The sequence below is a fragment of the Athene noctua genome, chromosome 5 (assembly GCF_965140245.1).
Source record: "Athene noctua chromosome 5, bAthNoc1.hap1.1, whole genome shotgun sequence".
In the NCBI taxonomy this organism is placed as follows: domain Eukaryota; kingdom Metazoa; phylum Chordata; class Aves; order Strigiformes; family Strigidae; genus Athene; species Athene noctua.
The window spans coordinates 21,817,380-21,834,928 of record NC_134041.1 but is presented as its reverse complement, the minus strand read 5'-3'; the positions used below and the strand labels follow the sequence as shown (position 1 = coordinate 21,834,928).

Below are 17,549 nucleotides of genomic sequence, written 5' to 3'. Positions count from 1 at the left end.
GTTTTGGTTACAAATTCTATGTGGTAATGCTAGAATCTAAGGCTAATGAAGAAGAATTATTTCTACTGAAAGAGGGTTATAACCAAATGAATGATATTTTAAAAATTTCAGCTTCACGTTTTATACTCCAGTGCAAGAATTGGTTAGAAGTACCCCGTTTTATGGCTTCTGCCTCAAATAGTGACCCGTTATTATTGCTGTCACTCTTTCAATTTGGTTGAAGGAAAAGATTCTGAGTTGTTCTTCTTTTATCTTCTCCAAGGGATCTTTGAAGAAATAGAATGTTAAAAATATTTCATGACTGGAAGCATGAAAAGGGGTAATAACCCCTCTGCACGTTCTGAGAAAGATTACTTTTCTGTCTGGACTTTGATAATTTGCACTAAAATCCTTCAACAAGAGAATTCTTCTGCATGGGCAAAAGTAATGAGTAAAATACTTAGTGATGTAATACTTTTTCTAGTCTAGTTAGCCAATGTTGCTGTTTAATAGCACTTTGAAGCTCAGTTATCTTGCGGAGAAACATTACTAGAGTAAAGCAAGTAATTGTAATTTTGAATTCAAAACTCTCTTATTTTTCATTGTGGAGCATAACAAGCACTCGTTCTTTTGTTCACAATTTCTAACTTCTGTTAGTGAGAATCCAGGAGTTTATGGGAGTCTGGTCACATGCAGCAGACTGGGAAGACATTAAGAATGGTAAATGCTTAGGGGTTTTACAGAAGTGCCTCATGTGATACCTTCTATTCTCAGCTTAGGCTAAAATTAGAACTAGTCTTACATTGCACTGGAGCCTGAGTGAGAGTTCTAAATGGTTTTGGTAGTACAGACAAGATTCATAATTTATTTCTGCTCCTGCCCAGAAAGCAATGAGCCACAGAAAAGTTGAAGACACCAAATAATTGAGGTAAGTTGTTGTTAAACTCTTTCAGATGCTTGGAAGTGAAGTTACTGGGAGACCTGAATACTTGGGGGTAAATTTGCAGCTGTTTCACAGCCACACTTCAGGCATTCCCTTCTAAATTGTTGGCCATGAGGGCATGATTATTACGGTTTTTATTTTCCTGGCAAATAATAAGATCTAAGAACAAGAAGCTTTTGATGGTAGTTCTGTTACTATATAATTAAATCTCCTTGAAAACAAAGTCATATACTTAGACCCTGTTTCATAATTCATGGTTCTAAAGCAATATTCATGGAATAATATGCTTTCCACAGCAGAAGAGAGTTGCCCAATGTATGCTTTACTAAAAATAAGTACTGATTTGACTGTGTAGTCCGGTACTGGTTTTAGTAGTACAAGTATTAACAAATGCATTTTTTCCACACGATTTATATGAAGATTTCTAAGTTTTCTACCTAAAAAGGCTAATAGTTAAAAAAATGTCTCTAAACAACAAGAAAGGATAGATCAGGTAGGTCACTTAATCTCAGTAGGAGTTTAATCCTGGAAAATAAGTCAATTTAAATTGTAACCACTCATCAGAGCAAAAAACCCTCAAAATGTCTTAGTCATTACTCTTGCATATTGGGATGAGGAATGGGAAAGGTAATTACTATGAAGACCACTGAAAGAGAAGTTAATCCTTCGAACTTGTAAACATGATCACATTTACGTGAGGGAGGGAAAGAGGATGCAATCCTCTCTTTACAGCAAAAAATTTCTCTTTAGGAACTTAAATGCCAGACTGCACTGTGCCACACTGTGGTTGCCATTTGTGTCACCTGTCAAATCCTGCCATTCTTCCTTAACAAACAGAGAACAGTTAAGAATCCTTAATATTAATTTATTGAACCAGATTCTTCTTTATTCAAGCATTACAATTTTATTTTTATGCTGTCTTTACAACAGGAAGCAATCCTGACAATTTACATTCTGTGTTATTTGTCTATACATTTTTAATTAAGTGATTTCAGTATAATAAGGTTTTACGAATAACTGTGTTAGCAAAAGAAATGGTAAGCATAAATTGAACGATTGACAGTTTGAACACAAAAATATTCATTAAGAAATTGTGACTTATCCATGCCACACAAAATTACGATGGAATAAATATGATATAAAAGATTGCTTTAAAAGACAGATTGGCAGCAATTATTGCAGGGAAATATATGTATGAAAAGACCTGAATTTCCACTCCTGTTGTTATCCAGTTGCTTGCTTGGAAGAAAGTTACCCTCGTTTTTTACTTTGAATGGATACGCAAGACTTTTTTTCTTACTCGTCCCTGCAAGTATTAGTAAAATGTTTCAAGGGGAGCATTCAAATCATCAGTGTTCAGAGTACACTGCTGTTGGCATAAAGTTTAGCCCTCCGAGTTTATCTGAATATCAATATCTTGGCTGCAGTTCATTTAAAAGAAAAACAAAAAACAAAACCAAAACCCCAAAACCCTCCCCAAATGACTCCAATAACAGCAATAAGAATGCTTTTTAGAGGGATGCACCGATTAGGCTGACTAAGTATCCTACTTCGCTTCTCTTCAGGAAAGTATGTACTAATTATCTCACAAAGGAATAGATGACTTCAAAATTTCAGGCTGAATTTTTTTTTTTTTAAATGTGGATCCTGACACTCAGCAGGCCTACAAGAATATTCAAAGAGAGATCTGAAGAATTTAAAAAGCCTTTTCTTAAAGGTAATGCATTACTAACTGTAAAATATTTTATAAGGAGTTAAACTATGAAGAAAATGAATGCAAATAAAGTATACTAATTTATTTCCAGCAACAGTTCAGTTTCTTCTAAAGTGCAAAACTCTTTTAGTTACAAGTACTTCTACCAGGATGCACCTACCAGGATTTAACTCCCTTAAATTGCAGGTAACAGCTTAATTTCTTCCTGGGAAGGGAATGAATTTCATATCTGCATTTAGTAAGTATGGTCAGTACTCAGCCTACCATTGGAAGGAACTGAGAGCAGCAGTTGTTCACTGACGAGGAATGCAGAGAGATGGCAAGAATACCATTTCCTATTATAAGAAAATTTAACAGGGTGCAATTACCTATTTTTATAAAGAGCAAGCAGTTGGTAAAATTATGTCAGCTCTATACATTAATTACATTTAATAATATAATCAAGTGGGTATTGCAGTATTTTAGTTTTCACGTCACTGTCTCCATCTGGTAGCTGATACACACACTGATGCATTGAGCCTGAAATTCACAGTCAGATTCCTGTGGCTGAATCTGAACATGTAAGGATCATGACTGAAACTGCAGTTTGTGTTGGAACGTTCACTGCTGTGAAGACACTTTGGGAAGTGAGAATACACAAGATAAATGAAGAATTACAGAAGGAAAAAGAGTTCAGAGAGAGGTCTGCAGGAAGGTAGGTAAATTGTAGATCTTTAAGTATGCGAAAAGCTAGACTGTATCTTGTATTTCAGAAGACTATAACTGGTCTTTTCCAACTCATCCAGAGTCTAATTCTTTAGTCATTACTCTAGCAGAATTCCCACTGGTTAGAATATAGCAATATGGTCAGGTCAAATCAAGAACTATGTTCTGTGATAAAAATATTACGATAAATACTAAATCCCCTAAAGTAGATATTAAAATCTGCTCCCATGTGAATATTCTAACCAGTGGAGATTTAATTTATTTTCTTCTCAGTGGAGGCATTGGTCTTCTGTCTGGCCAGCAGTTTCATGAAATATGAAGAAATTTAATATTCTACTTTTGAAACTCTTCTTAATTTGCCAGATGTGTTTGAAATGGAATAACAAATTCAAAAATTACTAATGGAAAATAAAAGCAGAAAGAAAGAGAATTAGCCTGTTTTTCATAATTCTTGTTTAAGTCCCCTTTGGAAATCAAGATAAAAGAACCCCTAGCACATTGACCTTGTTTGATTGCACTTAGATTTGGTGGGACTGAAGACTTCCTCTTTAGGAGACTGCTTCAAAGTTGATGGCTTTGGAACTTAATTCCACATGACACTACATTCTGTTGACATGCTGCAACATGATGAAAGTGAATGGAGTTATGTCTTCCGACTGTAAATCTGAAGACCTGTAAAACAGAACTCCTAGTTCTGAACTTCATGTTCTTGTCTTCCCTCAAACTGATAGTATATTTAGCATCCAGATATAATAAACATTGCTTGACATCCGAAAATGCTACTCTTTGTTCCAGAAAATAGAACAGATCGTGATTATTGCCTCTTTTCATTGCTGCACAACTGACAGATCTTCTTTCCCTTGTAGGCTACTACTTGTCTGGGAGGAGAGAGCCGCTTTAGCAAAGCTCAAAGAAAAAGTTATTAATGAAGGTGGAAGAGCAATTTTAAGGATAGAGGAAGAAGAATGGAAGGTAGCGTAGATAGGAATGATTGTTGCTTGGGTTGAACGACTGATGCATTGGAAAATGACTATTTACAACTTTATACTCACAGCTGTACTATTTTTAATCTATGAAGTGCTCACCATGTGCTTTGTTAACAATGAATTGAGACACGCTGTTGTGAGAGTGTAAAAGGAAGCTGACTTTTTTAGTTCTGAACGTTAACCATTACTCTGCAAAAATGTAGCCCCAAAGGCTTTTCTGAATTATAAATTATTTACACTGCAAATTAGTTTAATTATGTAAATCCTCATTAAACATTAACACACCGGAACTACTGAAATGTATCAAAGTGAAAACCCTTTGTTTAGGTATGTAAAAATATTTCTTGCTGTTGTTTACTTCCTCTTTCTAAGAGTGAAAATGAGCTAGCAGATTCCCAGAATACCATTATTCTTGTTTCTAATGTATAGGGGGAAGGGACTAACTATAGAATCAATGAAAGAGTGGAAGCTGTTTGTTCTGAGCCATACAGAAATGCAGATGCCAGTTGCTATGAAGTGATGAGAATTAGACCTTGTTGAGGCCAGCGAGAGTGACAGCCAAACCAGCAATACTCGTGGTCTGTAGGCCAGTGTTCCTTGTTCAGAGCTCATAGCATACAGACATTGTGGTTTTTCTGTCCCTCAGATCTTCTGCTTTCAGATGCTCAGTTTTTCTTAAGAGAATAGGAAGTACAATTTAGACCATCATTTAAGTGCAAAAAAAGCTATTTAGAGCCGTTTCATTTTCAGTTATATTGGCTTTGTTTAAAACAAACAAACAAACAAAAGCAAGCCCTAGGCTTTTCAGGCAATGACAGTAGTGCACATCTCTAAATCCTGGGAGCAAAAAGTGGGCAGGTTAAATCTGTGGTCAGAATTACCCATGTTGATGGTGTTCATATTGGGACATTACAGTGTAGCTTGAGAAGAAGGAAAGATATTTTTTTTTACCACCTTTTTTTTTAATCACAAGACTGTTACTGTTTCAAATAAAACTTCTACATAAGCCTGTATTCTTGTTGTATACTAAGCTGATTTTTTTCTGGTTCATATTTCTTGTCTTAGACACTACCTTCGTGCTTATTGAAACTAGTCCATCTCCAGGAATGGCAGCTTCATAGAACTAGCTTGGAGAAAATTCCTCAGTTCATTGGAAGATTTCACAATCTTGTTGTTCTGGATCTATCCCGAAACTCAATTGAAAATGTACCTAAAGAAATTGGTGAGCTGTGCTTTCTTTTATTTTAAGCTGCTTTTCTAAGAAAATTAATCTTACACAAACATGCCATTTTTGTGCACTTTGCCTGTCTAACAGTCCTAGTGGGTAGTTAGAAAATAGACAATTTAAATCTGGCAGTGAGATCTTAAAATCATGGATTCCTTATACATTTTAAAAAAATGGCCAGATGGAGGAGACGTGTCTTTATGAAAGCTCCCCATGAGAAAAAAGCTGGTAAGTACAGCACGTATTAGACATCAGAATGCAGCTAGAAAAATGGTATTGAAAAACAGGGTTCATGTACCAAGTCCACAGTGTGAGTAGCCTATGTTCATAAGGGGTTTTTTGTAGCATATGAGTGCAGTTCGGCACTAAAGAGTCTTGAAGTCAGTGAATCTTTTTTTTAGTGAGAACACAGAACAGTAACAGTATAAGGATAACACAAACCAAATAATACTCTATTTCAAACAGAATGAATGTGAACATTTATCATTTCTCATTTGTGCTCTCTGCAGGCCAGCTGACTAGCCTCCAAGAACTGCTTCTCAGTTACAATAGAATAAAGTCTGTTCCCAAGGAAATAAGTAACTGCATCAATCTGGAAAGATTGGAACTGGCTGTTAACAGGAGTATCTGTGATCTTCCTCCTCAGGTTTTGACAGCCTCTTTCATTTGGCTTAGTTTTGTTTAATGCATATTTTTAATTTATTCGAACCCAATTATCATTAAACTTTGCACTCCCTGTTTTCAGATTTGCTTAGATATTCTGATTTCACAACTACTCGACAGACACACGTGAACAATATTATGACTAGTCCAGCTGGAGCCACACGAGAAGGACATACATATACGCCAGTAGCTGAAGGAGCCAATCTCTATTTTGTCTTGATAAATGATGTGGTAGTGCATATGGGGCAGTGATACACTTGATCTTAACTTGTTTAGCCTGAAGGTCATCACTGATTTACCCCACTGAGGGTCTGACACCTTAGCACAGAGAAGTTTCCTTCTATGGTTGAGAATCATAACATAGGCCAGGACCCAACTCTAAGCATCTTTTCCAGAGCTGCTAGCTCTGAAAAGGGTTTGTGTGATTTATACAACTGCCTATGCAGAGAATTCAACGAATATTGTTCTGAGATGTTGAAAGCAATTACGAGAGAATAAAAACAACTGCTCACCTACTATGAGGCTTAATTTGGACTGACCTAAGCATGAGAGACCTGCATCTCTAAATACTAGTCTTGAAGAGATGACAACTATGTAACCGTATTTACTTGGTTTAACTTCTTTAAAAAAACAGTAGTGGCAATAGTTGACAGCAATTAGTGCCTTGCAAAATTGAGTGAGTCTAAACATTGATACCTAACAACAAATCTTCAAATGAAAACAAACGCTATTAATCAGAATCCAGAATTTACAAAATCTGTGTGGATACAGGTTACATGGTGTAGAGTGATAGCTTTTAAATTAACAGCTCACAGCAAATACATAGTTCTGTCCTACTGAGATTAGAGTGATGTGAACGCTGCGAAGCTTCAGTTATATGTACTTGAGTAACATTCATTGTTCAGACAGTTGGACCAGATATGCAATAAACCAGCTCTGCATCACTTGAACATCGTAAAAGCACCTGAAGGCATGAGTCACCGAAGGACTTAAGTGTTGCAATACTGAAAGATGCTATGTTTAATTTTTATAATGTTTTGCCATAGTAGTAGACTTCACAGTGTGGAAGGTGCCTAGGTTCCCTCTAAAATACAGGCTGTGTAATTTGATCCATAAAAATCTAAATATTTGACTAAGAAAAACTGGCATATTGCATGGAATATGAAATACTAACAATAGTGGTATCTTTAATTTGTTCTCAAGGCTTGATATGTATCTGTGGTGTAGTCATGGCATTCAGCTTCTCAACAGTTAGCACACTCACTGCCAGGTGGGAGATAAATTTCTTCTGCCTGACCAGTTTCAAACTCACCTACCTTCCAAGCCAGAACTGTAACTGTTAGGTAATATCAGCTAATGTAAGTCAGAAACCATTCTGTGTTTACTAACTTCCAAATGTATAAATAGTTTCTTTTTTTTTTTTTTCAGTCAACATTATTACATTACCGCTATAATGGAACAGCTATACAAACTTGTATTAAATCTCCCTTTCTTTCCAGCTTGGTGATTTAAAGAAGCTTTCACACATAGATCTGTGTATGAATCAGTTTACTACCATCCCTTCAGCTCTTCTCAACATGCCAAATCTAGAATGGTTAGATATGGGGGGAAATAAACTCCAGGAGCTTCCTGATGCAATTGACAGGTACCTAAAGCTTAAAACTCATGTTAGTCTTAATTCCATTGCATTGAAACTCTAATTATTAAATCCTACTTCAAAAGATTATTTTAACATTAACATCACTGCAAATTTAAGATTTATCAGCCATAATGTGATATTTTAGATGAGCTGGAATAATCCATTCAATAAACAATAAATTCAGTATCAAATAGATATTAGGAAGAATTTCTTTACAGAACGTGTCGTTAGGCATTGGAATGGGCTGCCCAGGGAGGTGGTGGAGTCCCCATCCCTGGAGGTGTTTAAGAGCTGGGTTGACATAGCGCTGAGGGATATGGTGGAGTTGGGAACTGTCAATGTTAATGATTGGACTAGGTGATGTTCAAGGTTTTTTCCAACCAATATGATTCTGTGATATTTCTTGCCATTGACACTTTTGACAAGAGGTTGGGTGATTATCTTGGATATGAAGTTTCCTTTGAGAATTATTGCATTCTTTATGAGACACCTTTATGGGGCTGTAAAAATGAATCAATTCCTTTATATTAATGATTAATTTTCTAAATCTTTATGGATTGTGCAAATACCTATTTTACAGAATGGAGAATCTCCACACTTTATGGCTCCAAAGGAATGAGATAAACTCTTTGCCAGAAACCATTGGTAATATGAAAAGTCTTAGTACTCTTGTTCTTAGCAACAACAAACTTAAGGATATTCCAGCTTGTCTGAAGGACATGACAAATCTGAGGTAAGAAAAATCAGCAGAAATATAAATAAAAATACCAGAAGGTAAGTTTTAAAGCCTCCCTTGAGTTGTATATCATAAAGTGATACTAAGTGGAAAAGGCATGTCCATTTATACAGATGAACACAATACCATATAAATCAGCATAATTTCACAGATTCATAACAGTTGAGTATCTGGTCAAGAAAGCTTTGTATAGCACAACTCATTCATGCTAGTTACAGTCCCAAATGAAAAAGGAGACCATAGTACATTTTCTCATTTCCAAAAAGGTCCAAATGCTGACTTCTAATTGGCCTTTTACATCACTCTCTAAAGCCAAGAGCTAGGAGGAAAAATATGTAACAATTATAAAAATGACAAAAAGTAGAACTTTTGCACTGAGAAGTCAAGCATTCAGAATTAAATAAAAAGGATTAGGTATAAGGATACTCCTGTACTTGCTTTGGAAAATAAAAAAGAATGAATGTAAATTTTAAATTGGTAGAATTAGAAATATTCTTTTGTATACTGTGACAGAAACTTTCCTGTTGTTTGCATTTTCATTTGAATTACTGGATACTGGCCATTTTAAAGAAAACTAGTCTAAATCATGTATAACCCAGTAAGACAATTCCTGTTTTCAGATGTTTTGGAAGAAGCGGCACCTCTTAAAAATATATCTATACAAGCACAGGCCCAGGGATGGATGAAGAACAGAGGGAGACAGGGTTGGCTATTGCCTTGCAACGGTGGGAGGATCCAGGCATTTGAACTCAGCTGTGTATGGAAGCTCAGTAAGGCTGACAGTGGGGTTAAAACCTGAAGCTAAAAATGATGAGAACTGCAATGTTTTCTCCCACCACAATCAGCTACTGTTAGAAGGCATCATCTTAGCTTAGTTTACTTAAACTCACCACTGTATTAGTAATATTAATATAAGAAAAGACTTACTTTATTTTTACTCTGTTTGAGTACTCTTAATTCAGTTTCAAAAGAGTTGATCTCTGGACAAAACCTACTGCAAGAGTAACCTTTTCTGGTGAACTATCAGATTTGTCAACTTCAGAGACAATCCACTGGAGTTAGAGGTAACACTCCCTCCATGCGAGGATACAGAAGAGGAAGACCAACAGGAAATGTTCGGCATTGAATTCATGCACATGTATATCCAGGAGTCACTCAAAAAAACAGGTATGGCTATTTTACGAATTCTAATCTCTCTGGAGTACAGTGACAAAGGGAACAATAAACCAGATTAAAGGAACCTAGGATACATATATAAATGAAACAGGAATAATCTTAATAAATATAACATTTCTGAAAAACCTGTAAACAGATTTTTACTGAGGGCAGGGGTGCTTTTATCAGGAGCTGGCACAGTAGGTCTTCACATGAACAGCATATACATCTAGTAAGTACATACTGGAACTGTGGAATATTGGAATAAACATGCCTAAGTTGCCTACAGCCTGGGTAACTGGAAGTTGATGATTGTCTCTTGTACTTGAAATTTAATCAGAGTTTACATAGTGTGGGTCTTCCAGCACTGTTTGTCTCATGAAGCTCAACCTTCCCTATTTTTAGATGTTGTCCAGATGGGGACTACCAAAGGAGGATGTAAGGGAGAGAGCCTATGTTCCCAACATACAACATTTTTTGCAATAAAATATCAATGCCTGATATAAGCAGATGTTTCTCACAACTTGCTTTTGCTGACCAAAAATCCAGTGACCTAAACAAGACACCCCCACAGTTTCATCCCATTTCTAAATCACTCTGACAAGAAAATGCTGTTAGCAGTCTCAAAGGTAACTTAAAGGCTCTAGTAAGAGACCAAAAAAAAGCACTTGAACAGATGTGCATATAGAAGCTGTTACCTGCAGAGAGAACTTCTTTGCAGATGTTTTCTCTGATCTTCATTCTACATATCATGAAGGCTTAAAAGTGAATGATTGAAACACTCTTGATTTAAGAAAAAAGCTGTCTTAAGCATTCTATCAGTATTTCATGAATGAATAATCAAATTAGCAAAAATATATCAAAATGACAGTTTACAAATAAGTTTTCTTAACAGATTACCCTGGCAGCACGGTCTGATCAAAGTACCTAGGCCTACTTAAATAATTTAAGAGGAAAGATAAAGCTATCCTGAACTTTAAAGTGAAAACAAAGCATGTTAATTTCTCTTATTTTAACCCATTCTTTTTTAGGAAATCTGGAAAGTTGTACTTCTGGTCCTTCTCCTGTCATAAATGCTAATGAATAAATAACGTAACTGTGAATGGAAGAATATCATCAAGTATATTTCCTCCTAGCAAAGAGGCATACAACAGGTTTCAGATATTCGTCAGGATTTTATTTTTCCGCCAATGAGAACTGGTTTGCATATTTGTTAACTTCCAGTGAAACTGGGAAATATAAGACCTCTTCCTGGGTACAGGAAAGACTAAAACAGTTTTTTTGCAAACAATGATTGGCTTTTTAAAAAATCCAGATAAGTTTTATAGGTTTTTTTCCTACAAATTCCAAATCTATTTCCTGTCATGTAGTTGGGGCTGGTATCACAGACGGACTTGGGACAGCTGTCAACAGGACATTCTCCAAGGACACAGCAGACTCTGTATAATACTGTAGTGCAGCCTTGTATCCTCGTTGTTGTAAATATTCAATCCGCCCGTGATCAATCAACAGTTTACAAAGGCAACCTATCTCCTTTCGTTCTTCAACAGTAAGTATCCTAGTTTCACAAAAAGGAGGAAAAGAATCAACATGTCAGAATAATAGTTTTGTTGATTAACATTAGTAGTTAAGCTTAGAGAAACTACTGAAATCACTGTAAATTCATTTCAGTTCAGGCTAGCATGACTGTTTAAATATTTTGAAACGTAAGTCCATGAAAACTGTATTTTTCAAGTAGACTATTTCTATAAATTTAGTAGTTGTTTCTGTAAAATTAGTCATTTTGAGGACCTAAAAGAATTTTAAATACCACTATATATAATTTTAATTTTCTGCAGGAGTCCATTTAAAGAAAAAAAAAATATTATGTACCCTTGTAAAGTATCAGAATCACCCTCTGTCTTGATGAATGTTTGCTCATGTCCTCCTGTGTCGTTAGTTTGATCTTCACTTTCTTCACTTGTAGGGGCTTTGGTTGTGGCTTCTAGCATGCCACAAGTGGCCCAGCTACTCATTCTTGTAAAATAATGGAATTCTACTGGTCCAAGTCCTACTGATTTAAAGAACTCTCTGCCTACATAATGTGTCCAGTCACACTTGTGATGGCAACACAGTGCAATAACAATTCCAGCTACAGGCTTACAGTCTTCTTTGTTGCTTTCATTATCAGCAGAATTGTTAGAAGCCACCTCTTTCTTGTCAGTCCTAGAGCGTTTTGGTGCAGGCTCTTCATTTTCTCCATCACAACAAGCTGTATAACTTTCAACCAAGCATCTCAAAGCAAGATCTAGGAAAGAACAGACGTACCCCCTCCAAAAAATAGCAACGAACACCATGCCACTATTTATACAGGCTCTATCACAGTGAGAAATGTACTTCCCACAAAGAAAAATAGAAGTATACATCACAAAGTAAGCCAGAAAGCAGTTTTAAGGATAACTAAAAATTACAAGTATGCTTTGAAAACATGAAAACTCTAAATGCTAAATAAATATTATGAGGCCTCTGGAGCTACTAAGGGCTTACCCTCTTGAATATTTGTTCTACATAAGTGAATTTGAAATACTTTGGTTAACAAACTGGCATATTGTAGGTGGATCTCTAATTGCTCTGCAAGCTTGATATCTAGGACACAATCTACTTAATATGTACAAGCTCTTCTTAAATATGACACCTGTATAGGTACTGTTACAAAAATGACACAATTAAGCATTTGAGATGCCTTTCTCTACTTAGTAGACATAACATTAGAAAAAGTGTATTAGTCTAAAATTATCAGGGCAGAAACACATTCTTATCTGCTTGCTTAGGATACATATTCAGACAGCCAATACAAATCTAGAAAGAAAAATATTTCAGAGTAGAGGCTACAGTGTTAAAAAAAGACACTTCTAACAGTATACAAATACACGACCCATACCACCACACACTATTTTTTGTTCTACTCTATAAAAAATAAGAAAGGTTTTACTTATGTCTAAAGTAGCCTTGAATCTATTATCCATTTATTATTTCACTGAGGTCAATAAGTATTTAGAATATAATTGCTACATTCAAAATGGATTAGAGGGCAAGAAAAACTTAAAAGGACAGTTTGGAAGATCAGTCCCTTCAGACTGTAAGATTTAATATCCTAATATGCTGCAGTTAACACACATAATTCATACCTGTCGCAGCACCACACAAATGCTTCCCAATTCCTACTACTGGTAGTTTCTTTGTCTCCAAAATAGGTACCTTATCTGGATGGGAAAAAAAAAAAAGTAGTAAAATAAACACACACACACACACACACAATCCACAAAAACCCCAGAACCTCTATTATTATAGCTGGGGACGTTTTTTTTCGGGATAATATAATTTCAGCACACTTAAATAAATGTTAACCTCTACTGAAAATACAGTGGTCCGTACATACAGTTACCAGCTATTAAATGAAAGTTTATATTTCTGAAACAAATTGGGACAATCAGATGTTGTGGCTGAGAAGCATATTTAACCATTTCATCCTTTCTATACTGCCTATAAAAAGCAAATGACATTAACGCATCTCCTGATGACAGGTGTTCCCACAAATTCTGTTGATATGCACAGAATATCAATATATATAATATACAGCATATATGCATATCAATGATATGCATGACTTGCTTCAGTCTGCACACCTATAACAAACAATGCAAAGGTGTTTAATCCTGCAAGTTCTAAAAAAACCCTCCAAAATGTTTTGTTTTTTGCTATTTCTTGCCTATAATTATGTGTATAAAAAGCCAAACATTTTAAATCTCCATTTTTTATATATATATATGTGTGTATATGCATATACACACAGCATTAATGTGTCCAAGTAACCACTGAGAATAATCTTCAAAACCGAGTACATTTAAGCATGCTACATACAAACTGACTTGAACTCCAGTATTCAACATCTAAAACTAAGTCTCTGTTTCACAAGCCAAGAAGTGACTTACTTAAACATAAATGCTGAATATCAACTTGTAGCCTTTCAAATACAGAATCTCTTCTTTTATGTTTTCCATCCACCTGTGTAAACGTAACAAGATCACTAATTATAATTTTCCTCCAGGGATTAATGCCAGACTTTTGTCCTGACAAGTCTGCACATTTCCAACACCCTACACCAGTTTTTTCCCTAATAAATTTGCTATTGGCAAAGTATGGAATGTACACAATCACACTTACAAAACTTTCACAATTTAAAGGCTTTATGTTCCCTTTGAAGATAAAAAGCGAATACTAACAGCTTCAACGACAACAGTTTAAAAATTATACTCTTGCTAATGTGACAATATCCTCTCTTACCTTGAATCTTGTAGTTGCCCTTTCCACAAGCAAAAACTGAACATTTTCAACATTCTGTAAGGCAACATCAACCCAATGAGACAGCTTTCCCCGCCCAGCTCCAAACTCAACAAAGCATCTTCCTGGACCAAGTAAATGTAATTTTTCCATGTTACCTAAAATAGAAGCCTACAAGAATCAAAGGATTATTTACAAATATATAGACTGTGTATTGTAATGCCTGATAGAAAACTGATTATTTCACTAAACTGAAGAAGTCTTTTCTAAGTCTTCCATTCCCTGAGGAATTAGGGAAAAGTTCTTGTGTGTACAGAGGAAAGGGATTATAGCAGCACCCATCTCTTCTTCCACTGCTCACAGAACTCCACCCAGAAGTTTCTGGAATGGATTTTTGGGATCAAGTACACATTATAATATTATTCTCTGCTGATTCTCAAAGTAGTCATCCAAAAGATGTGTACTGTTCTGGATTTTCTGTGAAGCATCAGTGGCTGCAGAGCCCTCTCTGCTGCAGTTATGCATTTTGGAATACATAGAAAAGTAGAGCACAGGAAGAAAGTACAGGAAACAGACATTTCTCACTTTTAAATTTTCCTTCTCTAAACTTTTTCTTCTGCTACAGTATGCAATCTGTCTCCCTTAAAATTCCTACTGCTCAATATACATTAAAAATGCAGAAGAAGATGAACTCAGGCTCTCCAATTCTTTTTATGCATCTGTTACACAACCAGGAAATCATTTTCTTACAGAAAAAGTAAAAAATTCCTTTTACTTCTTAGTAAATACATTTTACCTTTGTAGCTCAGATTTATTATGAGTCGATATAAAATAAGAATATGCAAGTAAAAATTCAGAACACACAATTTGTATTTCAGTATCCTAATGAACTTTTATTACTAACACTTAACAAAGCAGCCACTCAAAGGTTATATATATACTGTAGACTTAATAGAGCATATCAGATTTCCTCCATACAGAGAGACTAGTATTATGCACACACAGTCACTCCAATTTACAGCAATGGAATTCTACGTTTAAAAACATCTATAGCTATTATTAAAGCAGTGACCATACCTGTTGTTTCAAGTGTTTGAAAGCGGATTCCCCATTCTTGGGGTCATTTAAGGCTTCTTGTAAAGCCTGGTGGGACAGTATTTGTTCCTTAAGGTGAAGTTCCAGGCCTGCATGCAAATGCAAAACTTTTAGGTATAGGTTTCCAGTTTTCAAGAGTTTCTGGTTTTGTATCATACATGTTACGTTATTCAGACAAGAGCTCCATTTGTAGCACTATCAAAATAGACCTATGTTTATAACAGAGCTGTATTGTTATATGTAGTGATATTTGCGTGGAAGACAAAAAACATGAAAGGAAAATTAGTTACATGAACAAAAGATCAGTGTTTTATTCTCTCAATCTAGTTTATTCTTCTGAGTAAAATTTAGCTATTGGAGGATTGCCTACATCTTGATGATAATTACTTCAGATGTGTTTAGTGCCAAATATCTCTCATTTTCACAGATACCTATCAACAAAAAAACCCAATTAAATATTTAAGCAATTCAGTTTCAAACACCTTATTTTCAGTATTAAGTAAGCTCACCATTACTTGCTTTTTTCACCTTGATAATTAAGTTCTTCAACTCTTCTTTGGACAGAGAAGAAATAGGTACCTTTTTAAAGAAAAAAAAAAAGCCAACCATAAATACAAGACCTTTTTGGTTTTGCTAGTTGATTAGTCATATGATAAATTACAACATGTTATGTAGGGACTGAGCATTAGAACAAATAGATGTACTCACTGTTTCTTCTGGTATTTCTGCTACATCTTTTAAACCTGCATTAATATCTTGAACAAAGTAGACCTTTAAAAATCAAAAGAAAAGAAATTTGATTTTGTTAATTACCAGGAAGCAAGAAGCTAAATTCTTCAGTGTTTCATCATAAGGTACACAGAAACAGGAATCCAATCCACTGCAAAATATATTCCAAGCAATTTTTTTTCCTGTAGTCTGATCCTGAATCCCCAGCAGAAATGACTGACATGGTTTAGCATGATTGCAAGTGTTCGTAAGAGTTAAGCTGCCAATGCTTACTAGACTGATTCCAGAGAGCACTTTAAGGTTTCCTATGTAATACTAAAGGCGCAATACTCATAAGGCAGAAAGGCAGACAATAAAGAAGTCATCTTCTGTTTTCTTGAAACAGCTGTGGAGACATACATCCTATTGCTTCCCTCAGCACTAGCTGCAACTGTCAGCCTAGCTTTTCATAATTCACTGCTCGCTTGAGTGAAGTGGCCAAACTGGCTAGGGCAGCAGACTGTCAGAGGTAGGAAAACGCCCAGAGTCTCCCTGCTAGTTTTGCTTCCCGAGGACAGTCTCTCACCAAGCCTCTGAAATGAATAGCATTGTGAGAGACTGTTCTTAGAGAACACAAAATTAATTCAGCATTTTTATTTGTAGCTAAGAGAACTGAAAAGTTGTACTGAACTACAATGAGAGGGGAAATAGAAGATGAGACTAGAATGTGAATTTCATTTCAGCAAGTACCTATTCATCTTCCCTACTGTCATGCTTGCTGAGACTGCTGTCTGCCAGTTCACACCTGCTGTCAGCACAGTTAAGTTCTCTGCAGAGCTCTAATGTTTAAGGTCTTAAATCTGAGAGGAGGTAGTGCTGCACTTACTGGCTTTGGCTTCTCTCTTGAATTACATTTTTTTAAATGCTTTTGTAGTTGGTCTTCATATACAGTGCTAAAATCCAAATGGAAAGAAAATAAGTAGTAGCATTTATCATGTGAACTCTGACAAATAATAGGAAAATCATTTAAATATACTTACTGTTTTGGATCAAGAGGGCACGGAATTCTCTTTCTGTCATTTTCGTGCTAGTTGTAAAAGAAGTTTTAGACAACACTTCAGCATGTTTTTCAGTGTTACTGTTTCAGAAAAGCTGTTGAGGGACATCCCAGTTTCATAAAACATCTATTCTATGGTAGGTGGGTTAACCGGAATGGAGAAACCGAGACAAGAATTTAATACTTAAATGGATCCTAAAAGAATAAACCCTTGATGTAATGGCAGTGTTACTGCTGGGCTGAACTGATGGTCTTAGCTCAAAGGAAGGCGCAGGCGCTGCCTCTCTGCCCGTGCTGCGGCGCCAGCTCAGGCGGACATGCCGCCCAGGCCCCCTGGGTGCCGCCGGTGCCTCCCGCCTGCCCCAGCCGCTTCCTGAGAACCCGGGGCTCCCCTGCCCCCAGGAGCCCATCCTCCCCAGCCGGAGAAGGGGGCCTGTTGCTCCACCCGGCAAGGCCCGGTACCTCCTGCTGCCCATGCTCTCCGCAAAAGCGCCTCCCAGGAGCCGGGATCATCTTGCAGAAGCGCTTCTTCCTCTCCACGAAATAGGCACATCGCCCCGGGACAGGAGAGCCGTGCCACGGCTCCGGCGCCGCCATTTCCGTCCCGGCACCCTTTGCGCGCGC

The 17,549-nt window shown here is 36.3% G+C and overlaps 2 protein-coding genes across 8 annotated transcripts; one reads left to right on the top strand and one right to left on the bottom strand.

Moving 5' to 3' along the window:
* Positions 1-770: 770 nt before the first annotated feature.
* Positions 771-10,913, top strand: LRRC39 (leucine rich repeat containing 39). 2 transcript variants are annotated; one of them, XM_074906655.1, is made up of 9 exons: positions 771-907; positions 3,130-3,330; positions 4,208-4,313; positions 5,393-5,549; positions 6,062-6,198; positions 7,715-7,860; positions 8,435-8,587; positions 9,618-9,757; positions 10,777-10,913. In XM_074906655.1, the coding sequence occupies exons 2-9, from the start codon at positions 3,206-3,208 to the stop codon at positions 10,830-10,832; spliced, it is 1,020 nt and encodes a 339-aa protein (XP_074762756.1). In that variant the 5' UTR covers positions 771-907; positions 3,130-3,205; the 3' UTR covers positions 10,833-10,913. The 2 variants fall into 2 exon arrangements, with proteins under 2 accessions (XP_074762756.1, XP_074762755.1); XM_074906654.1 differs by lacking the exon at positions 10,777-10,913 and adding an exon at positions 10,151-10,440.
* Positions 10,914-11,107: 194 nt separating this feature from the next.
* TRMT13 (tRNA methyltransferase 13) lies at positions 11,108-17,542 on the bottom strand. 6 transcript variants are annotated; one of them, XM_074906647.1, is made up of 11 exons: positions 17,388-17,542; positions 16,909-16,955; positions 16,755-16,821; positions 15,869-15,931; positions 15,670-15,739; positions 15,143-15,249; positions 14,069-14,236; positions 13,717-13,789; positions 12,913-12,987; positions 11,618-12,032; positions 11,108-11,303 (listed from the first exon to the last, which is right to left on the bottom strand). In XM_074906647.1, the coding sequence occupies exons 1-11, from the start codon at positions 17,520-17,522 to the stop codon at positions 11,108-11,110; spliced, it is 1,416 nt and encodes a 471-aa protein (XP_074762748.1). In that variant the 5' UTR covers positions 17,523-17,542. The 6 variants fall into 6 exon arrangements, with proteins under 6 accessions (XP_074762748.1, XP_074762750.1, XP_074762749.1 ...); XM_074906649.1 differs by having other exon boundaries at positions 14,069-14,122; XM_074906648.1 differs by having other exon boundaries at positions 15,143-15,212; positions 15,675-15,739.
* Positions 17,543-17,549: the final 7 nt, after the last annotated feature.

Coding starts and splice junctions, on each gene's coding strand:
- TRMT13 (XM_074906647.1), bottom strand. CDS start 17,522: ATGGCGGCGCCGGAGCCGTGGCACGGCTCTCCTGTCCCGGGGCGATGT. Junction 16,822..16,908: donor TGCCCTCTTGATCCAAAACA/GTAAGTATATTT, acceptor TTTGGATTTTAG/CACTGTATATGAAGACCAAC. Junction 15,932..16,754: donor CAAGAGAGAAGCCAAAGCCA/GTAAGTGCAGCA, acceptor TGATTTTTAAAG/GTCTACTTTGTTCAAGATAT.
- LRRC39 (XM_074906654.1), top strand. CDS start 3,206: ATGACTGAAACTGCAGTTTGTGTTGGAACGTTCACTGCTGTGAAGACA. Junction 4,314..5,392: donor TAGAGGAAGAAGAATGGAAG/GTAGCGTAGATA, acceptor TTCTTGTCTTAG/ACACTACCTTCGTGCTTATT. Junction 6,199..7,714: donor TCTGTGATCTTCCTCCTCAG/GTTTTGACAGCC, acceptor CTTTCTTTCCAG/CTTGGTGATTTAAAGAAGCT.